At 52.6% G+C, this 23,571-nt stretch overlaps 2 protein-coding genes across 10 annotated transcripts in view; one reads left to right on the forward strand and one right to left on the reverse strand.

Annotated features, from left to right (window-relative positions):
- DEAF1 (DEAF1 transcription factor) overlaps nucleotides 1–19,504 on the reverse strand; it is a 108,538-nt gene extending 89,034 nt beyond the window's left edge. The window contains exon 1 of the mRNA XM_050758017.1: nucleotides 19,499–19,504. The gene's annotated coding sequence lies outside the window, so the exon portion shown is untranslated. The remainder of the gene's footprint in view (nucleotides 1–19,498) is intronic.
- TALDO1 (transaldolase 1) overlaps nucleotides 1–23,571 on the forward strand; it is a 97,025-nt gene that overhangs the window by 67,518 nt on the left and 5,936 nt on the right. For 8 of the 9 annotated variants that reach the window (XM_050757906.1, XM_050757907.1, XM_050757908.1 and 5 more), the window contains exons 2-4: nucleotides 11,684–11,789; nucleotides 20,821–20,944; nucleotides 23,267–23,374. In XM_050757906.1, the coding sequence (XP_050613863.1) occupies nucleotides 11,693–11,789; nucleotides 20,821–20,944; nucleotides 23,267–23,374 (329 nt within the window). In that variant the 5' untranslated portion in view covers nucleotides 11,684–11,692. Of the gene's footprint in view, nucleotides 1–11,660; nucleotides 11,790–20,820; nucleotides 20,945–23,266; nucleotides 23,375–23,571 lie in introns of all 9 variants that reach the window. The other variant, XM_050757905.1, reaches the window with a different exon arrangement.

Raw genomic sequence — 23,571 nt, forward strand, 5'->3', positions numbered from 1 at the left:
GCTACTTGGGAGGCTGAGGCAGGAGGATCACTTGAGCCCAGGAGATCGAGGTTGCCGTGATCACACCACTGCATTACAGCCTAGGCAACCGAGCGAGACCCTGTCTCAAAACAAACAAAATGTATAACTATTTATAGAAATATGCTATTTAAGTGTGAAAGCGCTAGCTCCCCAGACAGCCACGAAGCCACGGGTCACTGACACAGCCAAGTGGGCGCGATTGCTGGAGCCGGAACCCGGCCTGAGGGTCTTCACAGGGTCTGAGTGGGCGCCACTGCCGGAGCTGGAAGCCCGCCTGAGGGTCTTCACAGGGTCTGAGGGGGCGCAATGCCGGAGCCGGAATCCCGCCTGAGAGTCTTCAGAGGGTCTGCCCGCCTGAGGGTCTTCACAGGACCTGAGGGGGCGCCACTGCCGGAGCCGGAATCCCGCCTGAGGGTTTTCACAGGACCAGAGGGGGCGCCACTGCTGGAGCCGGAATCCCGCCTGAGAGTCATCACAGGGTCTGAGGGGGCGCCACTGCCGGAGCCGGAACCGCCTGAGGGTCTTCCCAGGGTCTGAGTGGGCGCGACAGCTGGTGCCGGAACCCGCCTGAGAGTCTTCACAGGGTCTGAGGGGGCGCCACTGCCGGAGCCGGAATCCCGCCTGAGGGTCTTCACAGGGTCTGAGGGGGCGCCACTGCCGGAGCCGGAATCCCGCCTGAGGGTCTTCACAGGACCTGAGTGGGCGACATTGCCGGAGCCGGAAGCCCGCCTGAGGGTTTTCACAGGGTCTGAGGGGGCGCCACTGCCGGAGCCAGAATCCCGCCTGAGGGTCTTCACAGGGTCTGAGGGGGCGCAATGCCGGAGCCGGAATCCCGCCTGAGAGTCTTCAGAGGGTCTGAGGGGGCGCCACTGCCGGAGCCGGAATCCTGCCTGAGGGTCTTCACAGGGTCTGAGTGGGCACAACAGCTGGAGCCGGAACCGCGCCTGAGGGTCTTCACAGGGTCTGAGGGGGCGCCATTGCCGGAGCCGGAATCCTGCCTGAGGGTCTTCACAGGGTCTGACGGGGCGCAATGCAGGAGCCAGAATCCCGCCTGAGAGTCTTCAGAGGGTCTGAGGGGGCGCCATTGCCGGAGCCGGAATCCCGCCTGAGGGTCTTCACAGGACCTGAGGGGGCGCGACGGCTAGTGCCGGAACCGCCTGAGGGTCTTCACAGGGTCTGAGTGGTCGCCATTGCCGGAGCCGGAATCCCGCCTGAGAGTCTTCACAGGGTCTGAGTGGGCGCGACAGCTGGTGCCGGAACCCGCCTGAGAGTCTTCACAGGGTCTGAGGGGGCGCCATTGCCGGAGCCGGAATCCTGCCTGAGGGTCTTCACAGGGTCTGAGGGGGCGCAATGCCGGAGCCGGAATCCCGCCTGAGAGTCTTCAGAGAGTCTGAGGGGGCGCCATTGCCGGAGCCAGAATCCCGCCTGAGGGTCTTCACAGGACCTGAGTGGGCGACATTGCCGGAGCCGGAAGCCCGCCTGAGAGTCTTCACAGGGTCTGAGTGGGCGCAACAGCTGGAGCCGGAACCGCGCCTGAGGGTCTTCACAGGGTCTGAGGGGGCGCCATTGCCGGAGCCGGAATCCCGCCTGAGGGTCTTCACAGGGTCTGAGGGGGCGACATTGCCGGAGCCGGAAGCCCGCCTGAGAGTCATCACAGGGTCTGAGGGGGCGCCACTGCCGCAGCCGGAATCCCGCCTGAGGGTCTTCACAGGGTCTGAGGGGGCGCCACTGCCGCAGCCGGAACCGCGCCTGAGGGTCTTCACAGGGTCTGAGGGGGCGCCATTGCCGGAGCCGGAATCCCGCCTGAGGGTCTTCACAGGACCTGAGGGGGCGCGACGGCTAGTGCCGGAACCGCCTGAGGGTCTTCACAGGGTCTGAGTGGTCGCCATTGCCGGAGCCGGAATCCCGCCTGAGAGTCTTCACAGGGTCTGAGTGGGCGCGACAGCTGGTGCCGGAACCCGCCTGAGAGTCTTCACAGGGTCTGAGGGGGCGCCATTGCCGGAGCCGGAATCCTGCCTGAGGGTCTTCACAGGGTCTGAGGGGGCGCAATGCCGGAGCCGGAATCCCGCCTGAGGGTCTTCACAGGACCTGAGTGGGCGACATTGCCGGAGCCGGAAGCCCGCCTGAGGGTCTTCACAGGGTCTGAGTGGGCGCAACAGCTAGAGCCGGAACCGCGCCTGAGGGTCTTCACAGGGTCTGAGTGGGCGCAACAGCTGGAGCCGGAACCGCGCCTGAGGGTCTTCACAGGGTCTGAGTGGGCGCAACAGCTGGAGCCGGAACCGCGCCTGAGGGTCTTCACAGGGTCTGAGGGGGCGCCATTGCCGGAGCCGGAATCCTGCCTGAGGGGGCGCAATGCCGGAGCCGGAATCCCGCCTGAGAGTCTTCAGAGAGTCTGAGGGGGCGCCATTGCCGGAGCCAGAATCCCGCCTGAGGGTCTTCACAGGACCTGAGTGGGCGACATTGCCGGAGCCGGAAGCCCGCCTGAGGGTCTTCACAGGGTCTGAGTGGGCGCAACAGCTGGAGCCGGAACCGCGCCTGAGGGTCTTCACAGGGTCTGAGGGGGCGCCATTGCCGGAGCCGGAATCCCGCCTGAGGGTCTTCACAGGGTCTGAGGGGGCGCCACTGCCGGAGCCGGAATCCCGCCTGAGAGTCATCACAGGGTCTGAGGGGGCGCCACTGCCGCAGCCGGAATCCCGCCTGAGGGTCTTCACAGGGTCTGAGGGGGCGCCACTGCCGCAGCCGGAACCGCCTGAGGGTCTTCACAGGGTCTGAGTGGGCGCAACAGCTGGAGCCCGAACCACGCCTGAGAGTCTTCACAGGGTCTGAGTGGGCGCGACAGCTGGAGCCGCAACCCGCCTGAGGGTCTTCACAGGACCTGAGAGGGCGCGACGGCTAATGCCGGAATCCCGCCTGAGAGTCTTCACAGGGTCTGAGGGGGCGCAATTGCTGGAGCCGGAATCCCGCCTGAGGGTCTTCACAGGGTCTGAGGGGGCGCAATTGCTGGAGCCGGAATCCCGCCTGAGGGTCTTCACAGGGTCTGAGGGGGCGCGACAGCTGGTGCCAGAACCCGCCTGAGGGTCTTCACAGGACCTGAATGGGCGCCACTGTCGGAGCCGGAACCCGCCTGAGGGTCTTCACAGGGTCTGAGGGGAAAGGAGGGCTAAGGGTGGGCGTGTGGAAGGTTTTGGGGTCTGGCTTAAGGTGAGTCTTTAGCAGGCTTGGTTAGGATTGGGCATGTTTGGGACGGAATTGGTTCAGGATTGATGGATTTATGAAGAGTTTGGAGTGAGTCTGGAGACTGTGAGCCCAGCTGAGGTATCCACTCACAGGTCCTAGGCAACAACTTTCAGAAGTTCCCAAAATAAGCCACTCACAACCTCATCTTCCTGGGTAAGTTTCCTCGTATGTTCCACAGCTCAATGGTCTACTATTGTTTTATGTTTTGTTTTGTTGTGTGCGTTTTTTTTTTTTTTTTTGAGACAGAGCCTCTCTCTGTCACCCAGGCTGGAGTGCAGTGGCGGGATCTCAGCTCACTGCAAGCTCTGCCTCCCGGGTTCCCGCCATTCTCCTGCCTCAGCCTCCCGAGTAGCTGGGACTGCAGGCACCCGCCACCATGCCCAGCTAATTTTTTTTTTTTTAATTTTTATTTTTAGTAGAGACAGGGTTTCAACGTGTTAGCGAGGATGGTCTCGATCTCCTGACCTCGTGATCCGCTCGCCTCGGCCTCTCAAAGTACTGGGATTACAGGCGTGAGCCACCGCGCCCGGCCTGTTTTGTTTTGTTTTGTTTTGTTTTTGAGACAGCGTTTCGCTCTGCTGCCCAGGATGGAGTGCAGTGGGGCAATTGGGGTTCACTGCAGCCTCGACCTCCTGGGTTCAAGGGATCCTCTCAGCCTCGCCTCCCAGAGCGCTGGGATTATAGGCGCGAGTCACTGCACTCGGCTCCATCTTTTTTTTCCCCCCAAAATTGGCTGTCAAGAACAAGGATAATTAAAAAAAAAAAAAAAAGGAAAATTTACCATCTTAACCATTTTCAATTGTACAGTTCAGTGGCATTGAGAAAGTGGAAAAACTCAAACCGTGTTCCCTCTGCTCTCACTGCACAGCAATAATCAGCACAGAGAACTTTTGTTTCTCCCGCACACCGAGCAAGCAGCCAGCTCCGTTTTCCCGCACACCGAGCAGGCAGTCAGCTGTTTCTCCCTCTCACTGAGCAAGCCTTCAGCTTTGCCACAGACACCGGCTGGGTGTTCTCCCTTTCAGTTCGCTTCTGATGCTGTCTACCTGCAGTCAGTTCGCTTCTGAGGCTGGCTGCCTGCAGTTAGCCCCAGATCCACAGGCTGGGGGCTCAGTCACACAAGACTGCCCCACACTTCCCACCAGTTGTGAGTCCAGGTCTCTGGAAGGTGTCACCAAATGGCATTAAATTGGGGTTCCCACCACCGCCCTCTTTGGGTTTGATTAATTTGCTAGAGAGGCTCACAGAACTCAGGGAAACACGTTTACCGATTTATCACAAAGAATATTTAAAAGCATAGAAAGACAGCCAGATGAAGAAACGCACAAGGTGGGATGTAGAAGCGCTCCTAGAGCAGGAGCTTCCGTCCCCGTGGAGTTGGGGTGCTCCACCCTCCTGGCACGCAGAGGAGTTCCTGTTCACCTTCCTGTTGGCCCCCATGTGTTCAGTTATCCGAACGCTCCCCAAACCCTGTCCTCCTGGGCCTTTTATGGAGACTTCATTGGATAGGCATGATTGACAGCCATGTACAAATGGGACTGGACCAAAAGGGTGTGATCTAAACCCAGCAGGGCCTGTCTGTGCAGATTCTTCCTGGCCTCTCTGTGCAGCATTCCTTCCCCCAGGGTATGGGGCAGGGCCCCTTCTGAAATGGGGGTCTTGTGGCCCACAGACAAGGTAGGTCAGAGAATTTATTTATGGCCAGCTCTAAGACAGAAAGGCAAAGGGAGGTTAGAGTCCAATTTTTAGTTTTTTCTTTGTTTGTTTTTCTTTTTTGAGACAGAGTCTTGCTCTGTTGCCCAGGCTGGAGTGCAGTGACGTGATCTCAGCTCACTGCAACCCGCGCCTCCTGGGTTCAAGCAATTCTCCTGCCTCAGCCTCTCAAGTAGCTGGGATTACAGGCGTGAGCCACTATGCCCTGCTAATTTTTTTGTATTTTTAGTAGAGATGGGGTTTCGCCATGTTGGCCAGGCTGGTCTTTTTTTTTTTTTTTTTTTTTTTTTTTTTTTTGAGAAGGAGTCTCGCTCTGTCCCCCAGGTTGGAATGCAGTGGCCGGATCGCAGCTCACTGCAAGCTCCGCCTCCCAGGTTTATGCCATTCTCCTGCCTCAGCCTCCCGAGTAACTGGGACTACAGGCGCCCGCCACCTCAAAAAAAAAAAAAAAAAAAAAAAAAAATACCGGCCATGGTGGCTCATGCTTGTAATCCCAGCACTTTGGGAGGCCAAGGCGGACAGATCACCTGAGGTCAGGAGTTCGAGACCAGCCTAACCAACATGGGGAAACCCCGTCTCTACTAAAAATACAAAATTAGCCGGGTATGGTGGCGCATGCCTATAATCCCAGCTGCTACTTGAGAGGCTGAGGCAAGAGAATCGCTTGAACCTGGGAGGCAGAAGTTGCAGTGAGCTGAGATGGCGCCATTGCACTCCAGCCTGGGCAACAGGAGAGAAACTCCGTCTCAAACCAAAAAAAAAAAAAAAAAAGAATTCAAGGCGAGTCCATAATGTGAAAACAAGTTTATCAGTCCAGGCGCCGTGGCTTACGCCTGTAATCCCAGCACTTTGGGAGGCCGAGGCGGATGGATCTTCTAAGGTCAGGAGTTCGAGACCAGTTTGGCTAACATAGTGAAACCTCATCTCTACTAAAAATACAAAAATCAACCGGGTGTCGTGGTGTGTGCCTGCAGTCCCAGGTACTTGGGAGGCTGAGGCAGGAGAATCACTTGAACCCAGGAGGCAGAGGTTGAGGTGAGCCGAGATCGCACCATTGCACTCCAGCCTGAGCAACAAGAACGAGACTCTATCTCAAAAAACAAGAAAAAAAGAATAAATAGAAAAGGTAATCAGAGAAGTAAAGAAACTAAAAGACGTCTACTCCATAGGCAGAGCAGGGACATGGTGCGTGTGCTGCTCTACTGAGCATACTTAAGGTTCTTTCTTGATTACATGCTAAACCAAGGGATGGATTATTCATAGTTTGGCCTCCAAAGCACTGGAGTATGGGATTGCCCATAGAAAGGGGTGGGCAATTCCCAGAACTGAGGGTTCCTCCTCCTCTTTTATTTTTTTTTTTTTTTTGAGACGGAGTCTCGCTCTGTAGCCTGGGCTGGAGTGCAGTGGCCGGATCTCAGCTCACTGCGAGCTCCACCTCCCAGGTTTACGCCATTCTCCTGCCTCAGCCTCCCGAGTAGCTGGGACTACAGGCGCCCGCCACCTCGCCCGGCTAGTTTTTTGTATTTTTTAGTAGAGACGGGGTTTCACGGTGTTCGCCAGGATGGTCTCGATCTCCTGACCTCATGATCCGCCCGTCTCGGCCTCCCAAAGTGCTGGGATTACAGGCTTGAGCCACCGCGCCCGGCCTCCTCCTCTTTTAGACTATATAGAGTAACTTCCTGACATTGCCATGGCATTTGTAAATTCTCATGGCCCTGGTGGGAGTATCTTTTAACATGCTAATACATTATTATTAGCATATAATGAGCAGTGAGGACGACCAGAGGTCACTTTTTTTTTTCCTTTTTCTTTTTTTCCCCCCCGAGGCGGAGTCTTGCTGTGTTGCCCAGGCTGGAGTGCAGTGGTGCAATCTGGGCTCACTGCAAGCTCCACCTCCTGGGTTCACGCCATTCTCCTGCCTCAGCCTCCCGAGTAGCTGGGACTACAGGCGCCTGCCACCTCACCTGGCTAATTTTTTGTATTTTTAGTAGAGGTGGGGTTTTACCGTATTAGCCAGAATGATCTCGATCTCCTGACCTCGTGATCCACCCACCTCGGCCTCCCAAAGAGCTGGGATTACAGATGTGAGCCACCACACCCAGCCGACTAGAGGTCACTTTCATCATCATCTTGGTTTTGGTAGGGTTAGACTTCTTTATCATGACCTGTTTTATCAGCAAAGTCTTTGTGACCTGTATCTTGTGCTGACTTCCTATCTCGTCCAATGACTAAGAATGCCTGACCTCCTGGGAATGCAGCCCAGCATGTCTCAGACTCATTTTACCCTGCCTCTATTCAAGATGGGTTTGCTCTGGTTCAAACACCTCTGACACCTTGGCCTCCAAAGCACTGGGAATCTAGGTGTGAGCTGCCACACTCTGTGTGTATGTGGGCCTTCTTTCACTCACCACATCCCTTGGGAACCATCCCTTTGTATAGTGGGCAGTGTTCCCCTTTGTGGCGAGGCTGAACCCCTTTGTGTGGTGGGCAGTGCTCCACTTTGTGGAGGGGCTGCTCCCCTTTGTATGGTGGGCAGTGCTCCCTTTATGGAGGGGCTGCAGTTTGGCCCATTCTGCTGATGGCCATTTGGGTTGTTTCCAGTTTGGACCTTTTGCCAATAAAGCCACTATGAAGATCTGTGTGCCAGTCTTCTTGTGGATAACTTTTTATTGAGGAGTGGAACTGCCAGTTCCCATGGTAAGTACATGCTTAAGTTTATGAGAAATCATAGGACCATTTTCCACAGCTCATTTTGTTCCACTTTCTCTTTTCTTTTTTTTTTTTTTTTTTTTTTTTTGATGGAGTCTTGCTCTGTTGCCCAGGCTGGAGTGCAGTGGCACAATCTTAGCTCACTGCAACCTCCGCCTCCCAGGTTCAAGTGATCCCTCTGCCTCAGCTCCTCTAGTAGCTGAAATTACAGGCACATGCCACCTTGCCCAGCTTTTTTTTTTTCTTCTTTTGAGACAGAGTCTCGCTCTGTTGCCCAGGCTGGAATGCAGTGGCGCAATCTCAGCTCACTGCAAGTTCTGCCTCCTGGGTTCACGCCATTCTCCTGCCTCAGCCTTGCGAGTAGCTGGGACTACAGGCGCCTGCCACCACGCCCGGCTAATTTTTTGTATTTTTAGTAGAGAGAGGGTTTCACCGTGTTAGCCAGGATGGTCTCGATCTCCTGACCTGGTGATCCGCCCATCTTGGCCTCCCAAAGTGCTGGGATTACAGGCGCAAGCCACCATGCCCAGCCTTTGTTCCACTTTCATTCCCTCCAGCAGCACATGGGTGTTCCTGCAGCTCCACGTCCTCACCAGCACTTGGTGTTGCCAGTCTTTTGTTCTCACTATGATCCATGTGGACAGATCTCCTGGTGGTTTTCATTTACATTTCCCTGATACTGTATACCACCAAGCTTGTCCAGCCCTCAGCCTGCAGGCAGCATGTGGCCCAACACGAATTCTCAACCTTTCTTAAAACATGAGATTTTTTTGCAAATTTTTTTAAGCTCATCAGCTATTGTTAGTATATTTTACATGTGGCCCAAGACTATTCTTCCAGTGTGGCAAGGGAAGCCAAAAGATGGCTACCTGCTGGCTAGGCACAGTAGCTCACGGTTGTAATCCCAACACTTTGGGAGGCCGAGGCGGGCCGATCACGAGGTCAGGAGATCAAGACCATCCTGGCTAACACAGTGAAACCCCGTCTCCACTAAAAATACAAAAAGTTAGCCGGGCGTGGGGGCGGGCGCCTGTAGTCCCAGTTACTCGGGAGGCTGAGGCAGAATGGCATGAACCCAGGAGGCGGAGCTTGCAGTGAGCTGAGATCGTGCCACTGCACTCTAGCCTGGGCTACAGAGTGAGACTTCATCTCAAAAAAAAAAAAAAAAAAAAAAAAGATGGCCACCTGCTCTATATCTTCTTCTGTGATGTATATTTCCTATTTTTGCATTTCAATTGAGAGAAGAAAGTCCTCTCAACAGATGCTGAAACAGGTGGAGAAAAACTACTTTCCATTTCCAGGTCAGAGACAAAAATCAAGGGGGCCTGGCGTGGTGGCTCATGCCTGTAATCCCAGCACTTTGGGAGGCCCAGGTAGGAGGATTGCTTGAGCTCAGGAGTTCAAGACTAGCCTGGGCAATATGGTAAGACCGCATGTCTACAGATAATACAAAAATTAGCCAGGCATGGTGGCGAGCACCTGTAATTCCAGCATTTTAGGAGGCTGAGGCCGGAGGATCACTTGAGGCCAGGAGTTGGAGACTAGTCTGGGAAACACAAGGAGTAGCTGTCCCTATAGAAAATTTTAAAAATTAGCGAGGCACAGTGGTATGCATCTGTAGTCCCAGCTACTCAGGAGGCTGAAGTGGGAGGATTGCATGAGCCCGGGAGGTGGAGGCTGCAATGAGCCATGATCACACCACTGCACTCCAGTCTGAGTGACTGAGCTAGACCCTGTCTCAAAAAAATAAAAACAAAACAACTGGAGTGGCCTCAAAGACTCTAACATAAAAGCTGAAAACCAAAACATCTTCAGAAGACATCATAAGAAAATATTTTTGTCACTTTGGAGCAAGCAAAAACTTCTTAGAGAAGATACCAAAAGAGTAAATATAAAGTTAAAACTTGATACATTGAACTTAATAAAAATAAAAAGCTAATTTTCATTAAAGACACTGTTAAAATGAAAAGGGAACACATACTGAGAGGAAGTATCGGAACCACCTTTGCAAAATTATAACTAAGGAAATTATGACAGTGAAAGATAACAGACTTAACCAATTCCATCTTGCTTGTAACCGTCAAAAGGTCCTTGTCCATTACTGGCCAAAGGCCAAACAAGCCTTGGGAAGGAATTTAGTTTAGTTTAAATAATAGCCGTTCCCCAAAACTAGAATGCTCTTGTAAAATGAAAGGCCACCAGCCACCAAGTTAGGATGACAGGGGCTGGAAGTCTAAATATTACCAGCCATTATTCCGGAGGTCATAAGATTTGCAACTTCCCCAATTACTCCTAAAGATAGCAATCAACACCGTTGTGAACCTAGGGTTCGCTTTTTTTTTTTTTTTTTTTTTTTAATGGAGTCTCTTCTTGTAGCCCAGGTTGTTGTACAGTGGGACGATCTCGGCTCACTGCAACCTCCACCTCCTAGGTTCAACCCCATTCTCCTGCCTCAGCCTCCCAAGTAGTTGGGATTACAGCTGTGTGCCACCACGCCTGACTAATTTTGTATTTTTAGTAGAGACGGGGTTTCGCATGTTGGCCTCGCTGGTCTCCAACTCCTGATCTCGTTACCGCCTGCGTGGGCCTCTCAATGTGCTGAGATTACAGACGTGAGCCACCGCGCCGGCCTAGGATTTGCCTTTTAAGACGTTTTTTCGGCCGGGCGTGGTGGCTCACACCTGGGATCCTAGCACTTTGGGAGACCGAGGTGGGCGGATCACGAGGTCAGGAGATCGAGACCATCCTCGCCAACATGATGAAACCCCGTCTGTACTAAAAATACAAAAATTGGCTGGGCGTGGTGGTGCGCCCCTGTAATCCCAGCTACTTGGGAGGCTGAGACAGGAGAATCGCTTGAACCCAGGAGGCGGAGGTTGCAGTGAGCCAAGATCTCACCACTGCAATCCAGCTTGGGCAACAAGGGCGAGATTCCATCTCAAAAAAAAAAAAAAAAAAAAAAAAAAGTCTTTTCAAGTTTTTGTATTTCTGACAACCGGGACCTGCCAACTAGTGTGTGGCCTCTACGCAGGAACTGACTCACCATAAGCGGACAGCTTACTCCCTGTGATTTATCCCTAGCTGACCAGTCAGCACTCCTGACTCACTGGCCCCCTACCCACCAAATATCCTTAAATACTCGGATCCCCGAGTTTTGGGGGAGACTGAGGAATAAAACTCTGGTTTCCCAAACAGTTGGCTGTGTGTGAATTATGCTTTCTCTATTGCAATTCCCCTGTCTTGAAAATAGACTCTGTACCGGCAACGGGCAAGGCGAACCCATAGGGCGGGGGACAGTGTCTGCAACACAGACACAAGCGACAGAGACTTTATCAAAATGTACCAGGAACTCCTGCAAGTCAGCGATGGTAAAAAGCCGGGCAGCTGGGCCTCCTACGCCTGCCTCGCCGTTCGGCCGGATACCTCTGGGCTTAGCACTCAGGGGTACAGATTCCCAGAAGGATGTTCCCCGCCGCGTCCGGCGCCCGAGCTCTGCAGCCGCCCCCTGCTCTGCCTCCCGCACCTGCAAGGCGTCCCCCGCCGCTCCCTCCTCTGCTTCCTACAGCGGCCCCCGACCCCAGTCCTGGCCCCACCAGGGATCTCGCCTCGCCGCGCCGCGTTCGGCCCTGGCGGGATCGGCCCCGCGGGGTCGGCGCCTGGGCCGGGTCCATCTCCTTCCGCCCTCCCGGTGCTTCCCGCGGGGCAGGAAGGAGCCGAGGGCCAGCCGCCCCGTGTCGTGCCGGTGTTTTCCCAGGTCCGTCCGCGGCAGCTGCTGCGGACCCGGGAAAACCCCGCCCGTAGGACCCGCGCGGCGTTCTCTGCCCTGAGGTGCGCGACCGGGCCTTGGGGCTGGAGCTTCGTCCTCGGGGGCGGGGCTTCGTCCAGGCGCATAGGGACCCGCTGGCCTCGCCCTCTCGCGCCGCTCTCCGATTGGCCGGCGCCCGCGGGGCATTGTGGGCCGCCCGCGCGCCCGTCGCGTCGCCGCCGCAGCTGCAGCCCCCTCGGCCTTGCTATGTCGAGCTCACCCGTGAAGCGTCAGAGGATGGAGTCCGCGCTGGACCAGCTCAAGCAGTTCACCACCGTGGTGGCCGACACGGGCGACTTCCACGGTGAGGACGGCGCGGAGCCCGGGCACGCGGCGCAAGCGCCCTTCGGAGGCCCCGGCGCCCCGATTTCCCCGGCTCCCCAGTTCCGGGACGCGGACCGGGTGGCGGTGCCCCAGGCGGCTCGGTTCCGGGGGGAATGAGCGCAGGTGCCGGTTGCTTGGGCCAGGGGCGGCCGTGAGGGGAGCGGGGCCGGGGGCAGCAGTGAGGAGCTGAGGTCAGCCGTGAGGGGCTCGGGTGCGGGCGGGACCGACGGGTCCTTGCGAGCCGTGGGGCAAGAAACCGGTATCCCAGCCTCGCCCTCGCCCTCCTCCCAGGGTGGGGTCGGCTGCGCCCTCAGACCCCGCCCCCGGGACTGGCTGCGGGCAGCCCACGGGAGCCCCTCTGCACCCTCATGGGTCGAGGCAGCTTTCAGTGCCTTTGAGTTCAGCAGAGATTCGGGGTAGAGCTTCGAGCTGACTTCCACGTGGCCAGTTTGTGGTCAGCCAGATGCAATTTTGTTGGGCTGATATTGTCTGTAGAGCGGGGACATCAGCTAGCTCTGACCAGAAGCTGCCAGTGCCGCCACCGCCCTTGAGCTCTGCGGTGCCCAGTGGGACAACCCTGTGGGCGGCAGGTGCCCTGGTGGACAGCCACCGCCAGGCGCACCGGGTGGGTAAAAGCCGGTGCCCATGACAGCACAGGGTTGTTCCACTGTTAAATACTGATTTTCCTGGGCTTGAATTGTTTACATTGGAGAGAACTTGGAAAATACAAAGAAGGCTTATTTTATTAATACTTAGCTGTTCTGTCCTCTGCAGTGCAGAGTAGACGAGCCTTGTGTGTATGTTTTGTTGAGGACAAGTAATATTTTTTAAGAAAATCATGAAACGCTTCATGGATGAATGCTGTGAGTACCTAATACGGAAGTGACTTCCTCTCTTTTCTGCTTTCTCATGGTGACTTGAGAAACAGGCTTTAATTCCTCTTCGGTAACTGAGTAAGGGCATTGTTTATCTAGCAGAGCCTAGAGAGTGAACTGGCATATTTGGCTGCTTAACCATCAAAGATGGGGATTCAGCGACTGGCTTGGGGTGCCACAGTCTGCTCCAGACCCCTTTGGGAGATCCAAAGCTAGAGCTGTGAGTCCCTCACACACACAGCCCCCTGTTGTAGTCCAGACCTTTCTCTTTATAAGAAAGAAAGCTCCAGAAAAGGGGCTACACATTTTTCTTTTTTTTTTTTTTTTTTTTTTTTTTTTTTTTTTTGAGACTGAGTCTCGCTCTGTCGCCCAGGCTGGAGTGCTGTGGCCGGATCTCAGCTCACTGCAAGCTCCGCCTCCCGGGTTCCCGCCATTCTCCTGCCTCAGCCTCCCGAGTAGCTGGGACTACAGGCGCCCGCCACCTCGCCCGGCTAGTTTTTTGTATTTTTTAGTAGAGACGGAGTTTCACCGTGTTAGCCCGGATGGTCTCGATCTCCTGACCTCGTGATCCACCAGTCTCGGCCTCCCAAAGTGCTGGGATTACAGGCTTGAGCCACCGCGCCCGGCCAAGCTACACATTTTTCTGCTGCTCAGTTTATTCCTTTCTTTTTTTCTCTCTTTTTTTTTTTTTTTTTTTGAGACGGAGTCTCCTCTGTGGCCCAGGCCAGAGTGCAGTGGCGCGATCTCGGCTCACTGCAAGCTCTGCCTTCCGGGTTCACGCCATTCTCCTGCCTCAGCCTCCCGAGTAGCTGGGACTACAGGCGCCCGCCCCTGCACCCGGCTAATTTTTTGTATTTTTAGTAGAGACGGGGTTTCACCGTGGTCTCGATCTCCTGACCTCGTGATCTGCCTGCCTCGGCCTCCCAAAGTGCTGGGATTACCGCGACCGGCCAGTTTTTTCCCTTCTTAGCACTGAGAATAATTTGCAGTTTGCCTGGTGGACAGAGCCCTCATCCGTATTGTTCCTTGCTGGCCCTCACCAGTTAGGGCAGAGCTGGTGCGGCAGTGCAGGGCCAATAAAGATGAATTTTCCAGGCCGGGCGCGGTGGCTCACGCCTGTAATCCCAGCACTTTGGGAGCCGAGGCGGGCGGATCACAAGGTCAGGAGATCGAGACCACGGTGAAACCCCATCTCTACTAAAAATACAAAAAATTAGCCGGGCGCGGTTGTGGGCGCCTGTAGTCCCAGCTACTCGGGAGGCTGAGGCAGGAGAATGGCGTGAACCCGGGAGGCAGAGCTTGCAGTGAGCCGAGATCGCGCCACTGCACTCCAGCCTGGGTGACAGAGCGAGACTCCGTATCAAAAAAAAAAAAAAAAAAAAAAAAAAAAAAAAAAAAAAGATGAATTTTCCTAAACCCATACCCATAGCAGGCCTGGGGAGTCCTGGGTTCGTGGTTTTGTTTTGTTTTTTTGTTTGTTTGTTTGTTTTTGAGACGGAGTCTCGCTCTGTCGCCCTGGCTGGAGTGCAGTGGCGCGATCTCGACTCAGTGCAAGCTCCGCCTCCCGGGTTCACGCCATTCTCCTGCCTCAGCCTCCCTAGTAGCTGGGACTACAGGCGCGGCCACCACGCCCGGCTAATTTTTTTGTATTTTTAGTAGAGACGGGGTTTCACTGTGTTAGCCAGGATGGTCTCGATCTCCTGATCTCGTGATCCGCCCGCCTCGGCCTCCCAAAGTGCTGGAATTACAGGCGTGAGCCACCGTGCCCAGCCTTGTATTGTTTTTTTAAAGAAATCTTCTGGCCGGGCGAGGTGGCTCACGCCTGTAATCCCAGTACTTTGGGAGGCCGAGGCAGGTGGATCACGAGGTCAGGAGTTCGAGACCAGCCTGACCAACATGGTGAAACCCCGTCTCTACTAAAAATACAAAAATTAGCTGGGCGTGGTGTTGCATGCCTGTAATCCCAGCTACTTGGGAGGGTGAGGCAGGAGAATCGCTGAACTCAGAAGGCGGAGGTTGTAGTGAGCACCACTGCACTCCAACCTGGGCGACAGAGGGAGACTCCATCTCAAAAAAAAAAAAAAATCTTCTAAACCCAAGTCCTGACATATTTTTTTAATGAATATTAACAAAAAAATACATTCATTGATAGTATATGTTCATCAATGTTATGTAGTTGTAAAATAATCTGTTGGGTTTGTGATCTGTATTTTGTGAAGTGAAGATTCTTCACTCCTTGTGGGAGGGAGGCACAGGCCACTGGAAATAGAATCAAAGCTGTGAATGCTCTTCCCACAGTGTGACCCTCCTCAGTTTTCTTCCCACAGTGTGACCCTCCCCAGTTTTCTTCCCACAATGTGACCCTCCCCATTTTTCTTCCCACTGTGTGATCCTCCCCAGTTTTCTTCCCACAGTGTGACCCTCCCCAGTTTTCTTCCCACAATCTGACCCTCCCCGGTTTTCTTCCCACAGTGTGACCCTCCCCAGTTTTCTTCCCACAGTGTGACCCTCCCCAGTTTTCTTCCCACAATCTGACCCTCCCCGGTTTTCTTCCCACAGTGTGACCCTCCCCAGTTTTCTTCCCACAGTGTGACCCCCCATTTTTCTTCCCACAGTGTGACCCTCCCCATTTTTCTTCCCACAGTGTGACCCTCCCCATTTTTCTTCCCACAGTGTGACCCTCCCCAGTTTGCATTCGGTTTAAGGGACCCTGGACCCTGAAACCCATTTTTGCCCCAGTGGACCTTGGTTTTGTTTTAATTTTGTAAAAGCCATTTGCTAAAAGCTGACTTTATCAAGGGGTGATTTTACAGGATGAAATGGGCTGTTTTCAGTGCCTCATTCAGGGCATTCTGGCAGACCTGTGTCAACACTGTGCCAAGACAGGCTTTTTCTTGTCATGTTGAAATGGGTATAGATGCACAGAAGTTGCAAAATCAGCCCATACAGTCCTATGAACCCTTCAACGACTGTCCCTCGTGGTGACATCTCATGTAACCACGGCATGGTATCCACACCGGGAAGTGGGCACTGCTGTGATGCTGATGCTGCTATAGACTGCAGGCCTGGCTCAGGGCTCCCCGGTTTCCCCCTGTACTGGGGAAAGGAGGCTATGTGACAGTTTCATAAGGTGTGTAAATTCCTGTGACTGCTGTGACAGGACATAGCTGTCCCATAGGCACTGAGATCCCCGTGTTCCTGAGAGACACCTCATTCCTTGTTCCTTGGCAGCCTCTAACCTGTTCTCTACCTCTATAGTTTTGTCATTGAAAGACCCTTTGAAAGTACTTATTCCAGCCTTGGCAAAATGGTAAAACCCCATCCCTACAAAAAAAAAAATAGCCAGGCATATTGGCGCACACCTGTAGTCCCAGCTACTTGGGAGGCTGAGTTGGGAGGATCACTTAAGCCCAGAAGGTTGAGGCAGCAGCGAGCTGTGACTGCACCACTGCACTCCAGCTTAGGAGACAAAGCGAGACCCTGTCTCAAAAAAAAAAAGGTACTTATTTTCCAAATAAAGTTACTGAACTGGCTAATCTCCTGGAACGATGGGCCGTTCTATGGGTGTCAGTGGCCATAACTCTTTACCTCCACTTTACATTTGGACAGCCTGATCAACAAGACCCCAGGTTAAGCCTCGTTGGCTTCTTTGAATTCCTAGCTTGGTTACGTGAGAAAGAACTAATGTGTTAAAAGAAACAGTTTTTTTTTTTTTTTTTTTTTGAGACGGAGTCTCACTCTGTCACCCAGGCTGGAGTGCAGTGGCCGGATCTCAGCTCACTGCAAGCTCCGCCTCCCAGGTTTATGCCATTCTCCTGCCTCAGCCTCTGGAGTAGCTGGGACTACAGGCGCCTGCCACCTCGCCCGGCTAGTTTTTCGTATTTTTTTAGTAGAGACGGGGTTTCACCGTGTTAGCCAGGATGGTCTCGATCTCCTGACCTCGTGATCCGCCCGTCTCGGCCTCCCAAAGTGCTGGGATTACAGGCTTGAGCTACCGCGCCTGGCCAAGAAACAGTAGTTTTAAGAATAAAGAAAATAATCCTTGGGTTTTTGTTTTTGGTTTTTTTGGTTTTGTTTTTTTTTTGAGACAGGGTCTTGCTTTGTCACCCAGGCTGTACAGTGGTGCAGTCACGTGGTGCAACACGGCTCACCGAAGCCTTGACCTCCTGAGCTGAGGTGATTTCCCCCACCTCAGCCTCCCAAGTAGCTGGGACTACAGGTGTGTGCCACCACTCCCAGCTAACAGTCCTTGTTGAAGATAACCATGTGGTATCTGTGTTGAAGTCAAAATGTAGTGACAAATCTCTAAATTTAACATTTTATTTGGGAAGAAATAATTGCAATTCAAGCAGACTGGGTGGTCTTCGATCTGTCCAAAGAACGAGAGAAAGTTGGGGCTAGCCTCAGTGGCTCATGCCTGTAATCCCAGCACTTTGGGAGGCTGAGGCGGGTGGATCACCTGAGGTCAAGAGATCGAGACCAGCCTGGCCAACATGGTGAAACCCTATCTCTACTAAAAATACAAAAATTAGCCAGGTATGGTGGCAAGTGCCTGTAATCCCAGCTACTTGAGAGGCTGAGGTGAGAGAACTGTTTGAACCCAGAAGATGGAGGTTGCAGTAAGCCGGGATTGTGCTGCTGCACTCTAGCCTGAGTGACAGAGCGAGTCTCCATTTCAAAATAACAATAATAATAATAAACCATGAACCTCATTTGAAGGTAATTGTTATGTGTGCATGCATGCATGCGTGTGTGGACAGTTCCTGTCTCATAACTCCTATAGTCCTGTTACAATGTTGGGGCACTCTAGGCCTCAGGAGCAGGCCTCGGAAAACAGAATTTCCGTCGTTGACCTTCTCCTCTCTCACTTGCTCCTTTCTCTCTCCAAGGGAGGAATCTTTCCTGCCTTTCTTTCTGTTTTGGAGCTGTCCGTAAAGAAATTCTCTACTTGCTTTTCTTTTTTTTTTTTTTTTTTTTGAGGTGGAGTCTCGCTCTCTCACCCAGGCTTGAGTCAGTGGTGTGATCTCGGCTCACTGCAAGCTCCACCTCCCAGGTTCACGCCATTCTTCTGCTTCAGCCTCTCAAGTAGCTGGGACTACAGGCGCCCGCCACCACGCCCAGCTAGTTTTTTGTTTTTTGTTTTTTTTTTTTTTTTGAGACGGAGTCTCGCTCTGTCGCCCAGGCTGGAGTGCAGTGGCCAGATCTCAGCTCACTGCAAGCTCCGCCTCCCGGGTTCGGGCCATTCTCCTGTCTCAGCCTCCTGAGTAGCTGGGACTACAGGCGCCCGCCACCTCGCCCGGCTAGTTTTTTGTATTTTTTAGTAGAGACGGGGTTTCACCGTGTTAGCCAGGATGGTCTCGATCTCCTGACCTAGTGATCCGCCCGTCTCGGCCTCCCAAAGTGCTGGGATTACAGGCTTGAGCCACCACGCCCGGCCTCTACTTGCTTTTCTAATTGTGGGTCCTAAGACCCTCATTTCAGAAGGGGTCCCACCACATACCCTGGAGGAAGGAATGTTGCACAGAGGACAGTAAGAATGTGAACAGAGAGGTGTTGCTGGGTTTCCTTGCTCATTAGATGATAATAATTCAACAGGGCTGCCCATACTTCAGTCATATCTCTCCAGTGGAGTCTCCATAAAAGGCCCAAGAGGACAGGGTTCAGGAGCTTCCAGATACCTGAACACATGGAGCCTCCTGAAGGGTGGTGCACCCAGGGTGGGCATGGAGGCGCCGTGCCCCTTCTCACATGCCTTGCCCTATGCATCTCTTCCTCTGTGTCCTTTGTATAATAAGCCAGTACGTGTTAAGTGTTTCCCTTACTTCTGTGATCTGCTCCAGAAATTAACTGAACACGAAGGTTGATTCAAGTTGGCACCTCCAACTTGAGGCCAGTGGATCAGAAGTTCTGGAGCCCAGACTTGTGGCCGGTGGGAAGTGGAGAATGGTTGGATGGGACTAAGCCCTCAACCTGTGGGATCTGAGGCTGTCTCCAGGTAGACAGGGTTGGAGTTGAATTGGAGGACACCCGGCTGGTATCCACTGAAGAATTAATTGCTTGTTTGGTGTATGGGGAGAAACCCCCACACATTTGGTCACAGAAGTCCTCTGTGTTGATTATTCTGATATGAGAGCAGAGTAACACAGTTCAGTTTGTTTCTTCAGAGGCTGGGCGCAGTGTGACTCACGCCTGTAATCCCAGCAATTTGGGAGGCCAAGTCGGGTGGATCACCTGAGGTCAGAAGTTCGAGACCAGCCTGACCAACATGGCAAAACCCTGTCTACTAAAAATACAAAAAAAAAAAAAAAAAAATTAGCCTGGTATGGTGACTCGTGCCTGTAATCCCAGCTACTCAGGGGGCTGAGGCAGGAGAATTGCTTGAACCTGGCTGTCGGAGGTTGCAGTGAGCTGAGATTGCGCCACTGCACTCCAACTTGGACAACGGTGCAAGACTCCATCTCAGAAAAAAATAAAACATAAAAAAATACAAATACAAAAATTAGCCAGGTGTCAGGGTGTGTGCCAGCTACTCAGGATGCTGAGGTAGGAGAATCACTTGAACCCTGGAGGAGGAGGTTGCAGTGAGACGAGATCGTTCCACTGCACTCCAGCCTGAATGACGGAGTGAGACTCTGTCAAAAAGAAAAAAAGCTACTCAGTGGCTACAAGTTTGGACTTTTTGAACTGTTTAGTTGGTTACTCTGAAGAAAACAACTTTTTTTTTTGTCCTTGCAACAGTGTCTTACTCCATTGCCCAGGCTGGAGTGCAGGGGCACAATCTCAGGCTGGTCTCAAACTCCTCACCTCAAGTGATCCCCCCCCGTCAGCCTCCCAAAGTTCTGGGATTACAGGTGTGAGCCACTGTGCCCAGCCACTAAGTAGCATTTTATGACCGGGTTTATTAAAGCAGAGAATGTCAACTTTGATCACCAGTACAATTTGAACAAAAACTTGAGATGTTGTCAAAGTTGCCCACTCCAACTAAAAGGATTCTTAGATCAGGTTTTGTCAAGTTACCGGCAGAAGCTACTGAATGCGATATTTATTTATTTGTTTATTTGTTTATTTATGAAACAGAGTCTCTGTCACCCAGGCTGGAGTGCAGTGGTGTGATCTCAGCTCATTGCAACCTCCACCTCCTGGGTTCAAGCGATTCTCTTGCCTCAGCCTCCTGAGTAGCTGGGATTACAGGCATGTGCCACCATGCCCATCTCATTTTTGTATTTTTAGTAGAGACGGGGTTTCATCATGTTGGCCAGGCTGGTCTCGAACTCCTGACCTCAGGCAATCCACCAGCCTTGGCCTCCCAAAATGTGGGGATTACAGGTGTAAGCCACTGCACCCGGCCTGAATTTATTTTCTTAAGAGATGGGGTCTTGCTCTCTGGCCCAGGTGGGAGTGTAGTGGCATAATCACGGCTCACTGTAGTCTCAACCTCCTGGGCTCAAGCGATCCTCCTGCCTCAGCCTCTTGAGTAGCTGAGACTACAGGCATGCACTACCACACCTGGCCAATTTAGTCTTTTTATGAAACCTAAAAAGAATGATTGGTGAGTGATGGCAGTGGGTAAAATTAGCCTTAAAGTTGCAGCAGTGCGGTTCAGCAACTATTAGATAAACTGATTTCAGGTTAGAGGCCGCTTCAGCAGCTAGGCTTGCAGATAATTATTTTTGGAGCAATGCTATGTACCCTGAGTGCTTTTCCCCTGACTTTTTGACTCTGTTCTAGCTGGGCGTGGTGATGATGACCCAGCCCAGAAGATCCGCGTTCACAGGTGGGTCACTGACTCTAGACCGTGCGCCTCCTTGTGGTGGTACAGCAGCGGGAAGCATATTTTCCTACGGCCAGCGTTCTCCCAGTTGTCTCACCTCTCACTCCCATGCTGTTACAAGTCAGCTCTTGCAGGGGCATAGTTGATCTCTGGGCACTTAGTGCTTGTTGTTTCATCATTGTGCAAACAGCTGCATCTTGATGAACCTTCGGTGACCAGGAATGTGAGAGAAGTGTGGCTGGACCCCACTTTGGGAAATGCTCTGGACTCCCCTAACATCCTGGGGACTTATAGGGTTCCTTCACGTGTTTCCAGTTGGAGGCAAGCGCTTCACTTACTTTGGCTTTTGAAAACTATTTCCCTAGCCATCGACGAGTACAAGCCCCAGGATGCTACCACCAACCCGTCCCTGATCCTGGCTGCAGCGCAGATGCCCGCTTACCAGGAGCTGGTGGAGGAGGCGATCACCTATGGCCGGAAGCTGGGCGGGTGAGTGCCTGGACTCGGGAGGGTCCCAGCTAGGCCCTCACGCTAGTCTAGTTGGCCTTGTTTCCCTCCCTAACTGAATTTTAGCTCTCAAACACCATGAACTCAAGGGAAGAAAAAACCCTTTCTTTCTGCCTGTTTTTGTTTATCAAAGTGTAACCTGCATGGAGTGACCTGCACCCGTGGTAAGTGAGCAGCTTGGAGTCTTGCCAATGTGTGCACACCCTGTGAACACCACCCCAGTCCGGATGCAGGGCACTCGCAGACCCCCAGAGGCCCTCCTCCCCTTCTGCAGTCAGTCTCCCCAGCTCTGGTAATACTTATCTTCTGGCTGTCATTTTATTTTATTTTTTATTTTTCAGACAGAGTCTCGCTCTGTCCACCCAGGCTGGAGTATAGTGGAGCGATCTTGGCTCACTAGAACTTCTGCCTCCCTGGTGCAAGTGATTCTCCTGCCTCAGCTTCCCAATTAGCTGGGATTATAGGTGTGCGCCACCACTCCTGGCTTTTTTTTTTTTTTTTTTTTTTTTTTTGAGACAGAGTTTTGCTTTTGTTGTCCAGGCTGGAGTGCACTGACATGATCTCGGCTCACTGCAACCTCCACCTTCTGGATTCAAGTGATTCTCCTGCCTCAGCCTGCCAAGTAGTTGGGATTACAGACATGAGCCACCATACCCAGCTATAATTTTTGTATTTTAGTGGAGACAGGGTTTCACCATGTTGGCCAGGCCAGTCTTGAACTTCTGACCTCAAGTGATCCGCCTGCCTTGGCTTCCCGCAGTGCTCAGATTATAGACATGAGCCACCGTGCCTGGCTTTTTAATTTTTTAATAGCTTTTATAACTCCCAGAATGTTCTCTGGCACCAGTTTGCAGTAGGTCCCACCCCCTTACCCAACCAAGCAACTGTAGAGCACTCTTCATGCCCATGGCTTTGCATATTTTAGATGCCATTTTAGATTCTCTTCAGGGTAATAATTCAAAGCTTGAAGATGGTGCCGAGCAGGCAATGTGGGCACCACACAGGAGCAGGTCCCTTTCTGGTACTGGTTTTGCATAGGTCCAGGTGGCTGGTGAGTGGCTCCCCTGACCATGTGTGAAAGCCACTCTGGACGCTGAGTCTGACCCTCTCCTCTCTCCTCTTAGCTCCCCTTTCCTCCTCTCGTGGTGTTGCGCCCCTGTGGCATCCGCGAGGCCTTGGTGCTCTTGTTATTGGATGACACTGGTGCCTTTGCTTAGCTGGGTGATCAACAGATGAGCCCTGCCCCCATGTCCAGATGGCCCAAGAATTTTTTTTTTTTGAGATAACGTTTGCCTTTGTCACCTAGGCTGGAGAGCAGTCTCATAATCTCAGCTCACTGCAGCCTTGATGTCCTGGGCTCAAGCCATCCTCCCACCTCATCCTCCCAAGTAGCTGGGACTACATGCAGGTGCACGCTACCACACCCGGCTAATCTTCGTATTTGTTTGTAGAGGCAGGGTTTCGCCATGTTGCTCTGGCTGGTTTCGAACTCCTGAGTTTGAGCAGTCTGCCCACCTTGGCCTGCCAACGTGCTGTGATTACAGGTGTGAGCCATCGCACCCGGTCTGGCCCAAGAATTCTGACCCCCGAGCGTCTAGCTGAAGGGCTTCCTGTGTGTAGTGGGCTAACGAGGCCACTCAGATTTTGGAACAGCATCATGGACTTCACCTAGTGTCTGTCCAGTGACTGAAGAGATGGAAAATATAATATTTTGCAAGTGCCAAAAGATAGAGGGATGCAGTTTGGGATGATGAAAAGAGCTCTGGAGATAGATGGTGACGGTTGTACAGAATTGTGAACGTGCTGAATATACTGAAAAATGGCAGGTTGGGGGCAGTGGTGCACGCCTGTAACCCCAGTGCTTTGGTAGGCCAAGATGAGAGGATCCCTTCAGCCTAAGAGTTCGAGAACAGTCTAGGCAACAGGGCAAAACTCTATCTCTCCAAAAAAATTTAAAAATTAGCCGGGCATGGAGATGTGCACCTGTAGTCCCAGCTACTTGGGAGGCTGAGGCGGGCGGATCACTTGAGCCCAGGAGGTCAAGGCTGTAGTGAGGTGTAATCACAGTACTGCACTCTAGCCTAAGCGACTGAGTGAGACCCTGTCTTGGGAAAAAAAAAAAAAAAAAGGATAAGATGGGAAATTTTACATTATATGTATTATTTGGCTACAATAAAAAAATGTTTTAAGATAAAAAAAAGATGGAAGGAAATTTGGCAAAGAAATAACAGAATGCATTTTGTAGACTCTTGTGCACTTGAACCTTAGAAGCTTCTAACCTGCTTTTTTCCCTTTGAATTTCAGGTCACAACAGGACCAGATTAAAAATGCTATTGATAAACTTTTTGTGTTGTTTGGAGCAGAAATACTAAAGAAGATTCCAGGCCGAGTATCCACAGAAGTAGATGCAAGGTAAGGATGCTTGCTCCTGCGCTGGACAGGCTGGTCAGGTGTCCACAGTTGCACACGTGGATGTCAACGTGAGGTCAAGGGGCTGCTGCACCCATAGTCTCCATCCCAGGGGCCCAAGAGGTTTATTCTGAGCTTTCCCACAGTTGGTACTGACGACCAAGAGCTCCTTGTTTAGCAACTGATCTTTAGTGTTTTTT

This window comes from Macaca thibetana, chromosome 14 (genome assembly GCF_024542745.1).
Source record: "Macaca thibetana thibetana isolate TM-01 chromosome 14, ASM2454274v1, whole genome shotgun sequence".
Classification (NCBI taxonomy): domain Eukaryota; kingdom Metazoa; phylum Chordata; class Mammalia; order Primates; family Cercopithecidae; genus Macaca; species Macaca thibetana.